This window comes from Mus caroli, chromosome 15 (genome assembly GCF_900094665.2).
Source record: "Mus caroli chromosome 15, CAROLI_EIJ_v1.1, whole genome shotgun sequence".
NCBI classification, from domain to species: Eukaryota; Metazoa; Chordata; class Mammalia; order Rodentia; family Muridae; genus Mus; species Mus caroli.
Window position 1 is genome coordinate 10,176,399 of NC_034584.1, and position 9,020 is coordinate 10,185,418.

The following is a 9,020-nucleotide window of genomic DNA, read 5'->3' on the forward strand; positions in this document are numbered from 1 at the left end:
AATTTATTGGTGTTATGCCATAAAATTGATTAGGTTTCAATATTTTCTACATAGTATCTCACCATATTCCTAACTATGTTCTTTATTCTGTTTTGGAGCCTTTCTTATCTCTGTTTTATGGGATTCCAAGTTATTAAAATAAGAGTATTGAGGCCATAATGGTATTGGGGAATGTACACAAAATCCAGTACAGACAGATCACAAAGTTTTAATTTTAAGGATATTGAAGAAAATTCTTTTAATCTCTATGTCTTCATTTATCAATTCTCAATCCAAGTTAATGTAAGTCTGGAGTCATTTTTTTCTATAACAGGTAAGAAGGATATGAATACAGACAAATAAATCATGTAGAAAATAAAATGAAGAGATGTTAATCAGGGGAGATAGATATTTATTTAATAATCTCTAAAATAGTAGCTCCCAAAGACATCTCATTTACTGAGGAGCAAATTAAATGAATTAGTGTTTTAAATGACTTAGATAAAAAAGTCTGCCTATAGTATTTGGAAGTAGTCTTGAAATTTATAGACATAGGTAATAATCTTTATTGTTTCTACTACTCTTTAAAAGTACCTTTGGGCCTTTTCTCGCTCCCCGGCCATCTTGGCGGCTGGTGTTGGTTGGGGGTTGTCCCGGCACCTAAGGCAGGAAGATGGTGGCCGCAAAGAAGATGAAAAAGTCTCTGGAGTCGATCAACTCTAGGCTCCAACTTGTTATGAAAAGTGGGAAGTACGTGCTGGGCTACAAACAGACTCTGAAGATGATCAGACAAGGCAAAGCGAAGTTGGTTATCCTTGCCAACAACTGTCCAGCTTTGAGGAAATCTGAAATGGAGTCCTATGCCATGTTGGCTAAAACTGGGGTCCATCACTACAGTGGCAATAATATTGAACTGGGCACAGTGTGTGGAAAATACTACAGAGTATGCACGCTGGCTATCATTGACCCAGGTGATTCTGATATTATTAGAAGCACACCAGAACAGACTGGTGAGAAGTAAACAAGAAAGTTTTCCTTTAATAAAACTTTGCCAGAGCTCCTTAATTTATTCTTTAAATTTTTGGTGTTTCATAATGGGTTGTGTCTCTGTTGTACAGAAAAAGATGAGTTTAGACAGGATATATAACATGGCACTGCCAATTCTAGACCTCATTGAAGTGAGAACTGTCTTCTAACCATACAATTAACCTTTAAAATCATCAGCGACCTATAATTAGTCTGCACTTAAACCTGCCATATGAATATTAGTTTTTCTCACAACTTCTCAACAAATTTAGAGAATTTGTTATATTCAATAAAAACACTTTACCTAATTAATCAAAAGTTTCTCTAATGATATTTATGTCTACATGTATATTGGTATAAATTCATGTGTAATGGTGAAGACATACCCAAAATATACATTTGGCATTTAAAACCATACATCAAAGAGTTCATCTCTTCTGAAAGAATAAAATTTGTGACACTGGCCATTATAAGGTATTAAAAAATTCATGGTAACTTTTGAAAAAGAAGGAATGTTATTAACCTTGGTGTCTTGACCAAATTACAATTCGGGTAATTACATTTGTCTTTCCTAATCTCCTTTTCAACTTTCAATTGGGTGGCGTATTCTTAATGGATTTCATTACCCAGCCTCCCTTAGGATTTAAAGGAAGACTTATCTTCCAAGACTGGGACTACTCTAAATTTATGTTCTCTAACTCCAATTGAGCTGTCACTGAGACTCTTCCACTATGTGTGCGTTTAATTTAGTCCTCATTTTGGATTTTGCTTTCACAATTTTGCTGTTTTAAATCATTTCTCTTCTGCTTACCACCCAGGTGCACATTGCAGGATTCACCACTACACTGTGTTCTATGATACCAGAAGCAAGCAATATATAAGGTTCCATATAGACAATGCTGCTCTTTTATATGGAACGTTCAACCTTTCTTGAGAATGTCATAATCATTACAGGGAACTGGTGAACCACACTTGTTCCTCCACAACTCTACCATTCCTCACCCTTACTTTATTTCTGTCTAGCTTTCAAAGAAGCTCTGTGCCCCCTGAATGGCAGCCAACCTCTAGGGTACTATCATTTACCCTGTATCTGCTCACATCAATCTTTTACAATTCAACTATGTACATTCCCTAACCATTTACATAATTGGTGTCTATGCCATTAAAAAATACCTCTGTTTTGCCCCCTCTTGCTTTACCCTGATGGTAATCACACTTCATTTATCTGTTTGTCACTGTGACCTATTTCTCATACCTTTAAATTCCACATATATTTTCTTTCATGCCATGCTATAGAAACTCTTCTTTTAAAATAGTCAGATTAATTTCAAAGTGCAAAATAAATATCCTTTTTTAGCATGTATTTTGTTAGCTTGTAAAAGTTCCATTTTTTTTCTCTTGGCTTTAATTTTGTTGATAACTCCTTATTTACAAATGTTACATACCATCTCTGTCTTGGCATTTTGAATTTTCCTTTCTGAATTCTCTTTACTTCTCAAAATTTAATGGAAGTTATCCCCAGTGTTTTGTCTCTGGATTTATCTCCTTTATGCAATCTATGTATTAATGATAACTTTAATTTAGTTACTAAATTGAAAGGAATTTTTTCAAAAGAGGAAAAAGTAAAACATAGTTTATGAACATTTATTATGTGCCCAGTTGTCTAAAACCTGTACAAGAATAACTTCACATACAGGACAATACCAGGGATAGTATAATCATTTTTTGCACATAAGGAAACAAAGTCTGAAGGTCTCTGATAGGTGCTTGAAGGATGGCTTAGCAGGTAGAGGCATCCACCCGAGATGAACCCTCAGGACCCACATAGCAGGAAGAGAAATGGACTCTTTTATGTTTTCTTCCTACTTTCACATGTATGTACATCACACACACAGGCGTGCACACACACACACACACACACACACACACACACACACACACAGAGAGAGAGAGAGAGAGAGAGGATGTTTAAATGTTGCCTGAATATATTGCAAGACATGTGGCTTAAATTTGTACTTCCTCCCATGTTTGTACTTTGAACAAAGAGGCAAGTTATATGGTGAACTAAATTTTTTTTCTCTTCTCATTCTTTTTTCATGGTGACCCAAATCACTAGTGTGACTGTATCTAAGTAAGATTTTAGAGTTTAGTAATCCCATAAGGAAACAATTCAGTGAAAAAATAGGGCTCTGGCCATTAAAAAGTACTACTAATAAGACAAAGAGAAAGACTTCTTTCTTCTAGTTCTCTCCCTTCCCATCTCCTCTCTCCCTGTCCTACTTCTCTCTCTGACTCAGGCTCTCTGATTTCTATAACTGCTGCTCTTCTCCCTTCTACTGTCCCCTCCTCCCTGAAGCTAGGAGCCTGTGACTGACTTTAGGCTACAAAGACAGTCCTGGGTAGTGAGTGAATCAGCTGACCTTGAATTTCTGTCTGCAGATTTGTGAGAAAAATTCCTGCTATTACTTTACCCACCTGTAATTTTCTATTCTTACGTACAGCTTGTCTGCATGATACTTTGTTATAACTTCCTATATTTACTAATAATCAAAGTAAATAATGAAATGTTCAGCATTAAATATATTTAAGTACTCCAGTTACAGTGCAAAAGTTAAAAACATTGCAAAATGTTTCAATGGCAAGTGTGTAACGTATCTACCTGCCAAAAATTGCACTCTTTTGTTTAAAACTCTTACTAAAGGATTTAGTGCTTTCTGTAATTATTATTCCAAACACAGGATAATAATTGTTACATTAATGATTTGGAAAAAAAGTGTTGGTCTCTATTTGACTTACAGTATGTATGAAAAAAGGAAAAAAGAAAAAAAAACCCGTTGAATAATGAAAGCTGTTATCATGCCCCTAAAGCTTATTGTGGGCCAAACTCTGAACTTTCATGTATGATCTTGTTTAATCTTCACAGTGATTCTGAGTTTGGAGTATTAATTATCTCCATCGAAATGTCCCTCTTAATAACATGGTAGGCTTCATGCATGGAGAGACTTGTCCCCTGAAAATAGTAATTGTCTAAAATGTAATAAAAAAAGTTCTTTGCAAGCAAAAACTAGACTTTCAAGAAAATGAAGTATTTTTCATGCTAAGGACAGATCAACGTGGGAGGGGAAGTACAAGCTTTTGTACTTAGGAATTTGCATAGCATTGAATCTGAGCTTCAGGTTTCATCTAAGGTCCTCGGTTAATACCCAAAGTGGATATTAGGCAGTCATTTCCTCCGCACAATCTGAGATCCAGGTTCAGTACAGTCCAAGAGTGAATTCATACCAGACGTCCTTGGCTTCTTACAGAGGACTACAACAAAATTACTATCTTGATTATGAATAGTTTGAACAACTGGGGGGTGTTGTCAAGCAGTTGGAACCACAAGGATTGTCACTGATCTAATTTACACTCTAGCATAGCAAAAGAACCCTGACTGCCTTGGGGAACTCTCTTGCTGTGTTTCTATACCTGTTCCTGGCATTTTCTATTGGCAAAGGTATGGATAGTATATGAGAAAGCACCAGGAGCAGAGGTCAAAACTGCTGAACTTTAAATTAAACAGAGAGGCTCTAAAATAACTGGTTAATGTGCTTGGTGTCCTGAAATCCAGACTTCATTATGTGAAGGAAGCACAGGACTATAGAAATGATTACAAATGTCTGAAAAAAACTTGAATACTGAAAAATGCCTGGAAGTTTTAGACATTAAAATTTGGATAATTAAAGTGAGAATGCAGTGGTCAGTTTTAAGACAAGTTAGATGAAGAATTAGCCAAGCATGTGACACTTATAGAAAGGACATAACAAGTAATTGTGAAGAAAATGGTGTTATTGACATAATACATGGAGGATAAGATAGATGTTTATTCTATATAATTTTAAATCAAAATGTAGAAAAGTAAGGGTGTGTAACAATGAATACATTGCAAATTACGCATTGTTCAAAAAATGTTCTTGAACTGATGAAGTTACCAAAGCAATCCAGGGAGCTCAGGCAGGGTGTCACACAGAATGAAAGAACGGAAGACCCAGGAGAAGGAGGTAACTGCTGCAAGGGTGAATGAGAGGCACTCAGGTGGAGAAGAGGTTATTGAAGGACCCCTGCCATGAGTGACTGAGGTCAGAAGAAAATGGCTTGTTGGTATCAATTTGCCAATAGAAAATATATTCTAATTTTCCCTTAGCCGCACATGTTGCTTTCAATAATAGCAGAGAAATGTAAGCTAGCTGCTTATCATGAGATATTTGTAGTGAACTAATTGTGAAATTTGTGCATCATAAGGGAAGTAGAACATTTGAGAATTGATAAATTTCACAGAAGATTGCAAACACAAGGGTAAGTGGAAGACAAGGAGACTTTGCTAAATAATATTCTTAATGAGTCCAGTATCTTTATTTTATAAATGTAGATGACAGTGGCAGGCAACCTGAATAATTTTCTCAGAATTATTTAATCATTAACTAGCAGAGAGAGGTTTACAGTTAAGAATATTGATTTGTATATGTACACCCTGTGATTAAGTCTCTGCTTCCCTAAATTAAGAACTAAGTAAATGGACTAGTGAAAATATAAAATCCATTTCACAGAACTAGTAAACAAAAAGATAGATATGGCAAAAGATTATCAGAGAAACCATTAGGTAAACAGTCAGGTTCTGAGATTCATGGACCCAGCACCAAATTACCTAGGTGAGGGAACTGGTGTAACTCTCTTAATATTTCTGACCCTAGCTTCATTATCTGCAACATGGGAATAATATCTGTCTCCTGTGCTGAAGTTATTGTAAAGAGAAACTGCAGAATGGCTTCAAGACCAGACAGAACAAATAACACTAGCTAAACCCTCCTTTGTGCTGAAATGCATGTGACCTTCCCAGTTCACAGGTGGAAAATTTCTTTCCCACGTAATGGTAAGAGGTCTTTAGGGTAATTCTACGGCACAAAGATGGACCTTCATTAATGAGGTCAACAATTCTATGAAGGAGATCCATAGGCTTATCTCCTTCTGCCATGTAGAAGATGCAGAAAAAAAGTGATCATTAATTCATCAGAAAACTCTCAGCATACATCAAACCAGCTATACAGTAAATGGTCTTTTGAGATAGCAACCTTAAGGGACTTAGACACAATGTTTTTCTTTCTAATCATTCAACACACATGGGCACATCAAAACCTGGAAGAGCCCAATGGGAAAGGCTGGTACCATGAATACGAGCAGCAGCACATGGCAAAGAAGTTTTTTCTTGTAGTTGTTTGCCTAATAATTGTGAAAGGATGTATACGGAAGGTTCTGGGAAGCTTTTTGTGTGTCCTAACTTACTCTGGGTAACATTTTAATATTCTGAATGTGTTCCTGACCACCTTAATAAAAGTCGGTCTCAGAGCAGTGGTAGCTCTGCTCAAATTTTAATTTTCAATCTCTGTTTTGCCCTACTGTGCTTCATCTTCAGAGAGTTGTCCCATATCCCCAAGTACATTGCTTGTGGTTTGCCCCTAAATCCGGGTACCATAGATTGGGTGGTAACATTCACTAATTCAGTATGAATGTACAGAGATGGGAGAGCAAAACATATCAAGTACCCTACCCCAGTGGATCTGTATTAAAGACAAAATAAATAAAGATTAGTCATACTGAATAAGCATCCTTAAAATTGGTGATACCAAGAAAGGGGAAACAAGGGAATTGGAAGGAACATCAACAATGCTGAGTTTAGTCAGAAAAGAATGGGAAATACATTTAGTTAGATCTCAAAGGGCAAAGATGCAGAGCTTTATTTTAGATATTGGATAAATGACTTAAATACAACTAGTAGTTCAGACTTAGATACTATCTGTATCTGTGTGAGATCTTCTGTATCATATATAACAAATTTCCAGCTGAAGCAAATATAAAATAAATGCAAATATCCTACATAAGACTGTATTCATAATCTGACAAGAAATTTTATATGGAAAATTTGTTACACACACAAAGACCAGCCTTCATAATTTTCTCATAGCCATGTGGTCAGAAAAATCACAAAAAATGAGGCATATTTATACAGAATCACAGGAAATGAGACCACTACAAATTTGTCTTGAGAAAAAAATGTTGGTAAGTATAAAACAAAATGCTCATTTTAATCTAAAATCCTTTCTTGTTTTATGTATCTTCTGTCAGTTAAGAAAAGAATATATATCTATATTTACATATATACTTAAATATATGTTATATTTTGTATTATAAACATATATACTCATATGTCTATGTATATGCATATGTATATGGCAAGTACACTCTGAGTAAGTGAATAATTACAACCATTTATTTATGCCAATTTCTAGGAGAAATAAGGCTTATAAAATTTCAAATGAAATGGGTTTGAAGGACATGAAGCAAAAAGGCAAACTACTACACTGACTATCAAGAACACAGACCAGAGGTGAGGAGGAAAAATTAACATTTGAGAGGAGCTGTGACACAGAGCTACTTCTGTCTTAGTGATTCTATTGTGGTTTCCTGGCTGAAAATAACAGAACTTATCCTCGCTTTTGGAAGTCTTAATTCCCACATCTGGATGTCACCCGCCTTTGCTCCCTTAGGGGACTCCAGACTTGAGTTTTTCCTGGCCTCTTCTATCATCTGGGAAAGCTGGCATCTCTTCTGTTCTTGGCTTTTGATTGCAATACTAAAATATCTGCCTGTGTGCTCTGCTCTCTCGCTGGGTCTCTTTGTCTCCTCTTTTATCTGCATCCTTCATGTGAAGATGCTTTTCCTTACACTTAATGCTTGTCTGAATAATCTACAAGGATGGTTTTATTTTAAGTTTATTAACTTAATTACATCTGAGATGCTTTATTTTTCAAATGAGGGGGAATTAATAAATTTGAGATGAGCACATAAACGTATACTTAAGCTTTCCTTAGGGCTACCCACAGGAGACAGTGAAAAGGAAAAACTGAAGAGGTTTCCCTCTATCCCAATGGCTCCCAGCCTTGACATCCCTGCTGATCCTGACTGTAAGCATTGTTGTCTTCAGGCCATAACATAGCTGTTGTCTTCTCGAAATCCAGCAGTTATCATTCGCTGAGACATGCACAGACTGTGTCCATTACCTTTCTGTCATAGCAGAGAAGGGCTTATGAGGTTTTGTTCCTAAGATTTTTATAGACAGTTAATAGTTACTAGGGAAATGTGCTCACAAGGTCACCATCTCCCCAAAGACTGACAGTAAGTCAATGTTTGTTAGGGACAGGGTCTCAGGATGCCATTATTTTCCCAAGAGCATATATGCAATTAATTATTGGTAAAGGGAGCTGCTTTTCTTCAGTAATATATACTGTAGCCAACCATGGTCCTCAGAGAACCCATAATCTTACTGTTTTCTCCAAGCTATACTTGAACAGAGTGGTGTCTTCGGTGTGTCTTGGTATCTTCTCTGGGATGAATAGGTACTTCCTTTCACAATAAAAAAAAAAGATCTTTAATTATCTGTAGTGAAAAAAATGTTTCAGAAAGCAAATATACAGATTAGTAATGTTACATTTTTTAAAATTTTATTTTAAAATCATTTTTTTACACTCCATATTCCATTCCCTGCCCCCAATCCAACCTCCAACTGCTTCACATCCCATACCTCCTGCCCACCTGACCCGGTCTCCTCGTGGATGCCCCCACCCTCCACCCCACCTGACCTCTAAACTCCCTGGGGCCTCCAGTCTCTTGAGGGTTAGGTGCATCATCTCTCAATGAATACAGACCTAGAGGTCCTGTAATGTATATGTGTTGGGGGGGGGGGGGCTCATATCAGCTGGTGTATGCTGTCTGTTTGGTGGTCCAGTGTTTGAAAGATCTCAGGAGTCCAGGTTAATTAAGACTGCTGGTCCCTCCTACAGGGTTGTCCTCCTCCTCAGTTTCTTTCAGCCTTCCCTAATTCAACAACAGGGGTCAGCTGCTTCTGTCCTTTGGTTCGGTTCAAATATCTGCATCTGACTCTTTCAGCTGCTTGTTGGGTCTTCCAGAGTGCTGTCATGCTA

At 36.7% G+C, this 9,020-nt stretch overlaps 1 protein-coding gene across 1 annotated transcript; it reads left to right on the forward strand.

Annotated features, from left to right (window-relative positions):
- Nucleotides 1-616: 616 nt before the first annotated feature.
- LOC110310909 (60S ribosomal protein L30-like) lies at nt 617-1,042 on the forward strand. The gene has a single exon (XM_021184079.2). It carries the CDS (start codon nt 653-655, stop codon nt 998-1,000), a length of 348 nt encoding a protein of 115 aa, XP_021039738.1. The 5' UTR covers nt 617-652; the 3' UTR covers nt 1,001-1,042.
- Nucleotides 1,043-9,020: the final 7,978 nt, after the last annotated feature.

What these genes read in the sequence shown, in the direction of transcription:
- LOC110310909 (XM_021184079.2), top strand. Translation starts at nt 653, where the DNA reads ATGGTGGCCGCAAAGAAGATGAAAAAGTCTCTGGAGTCGATCAACTCT.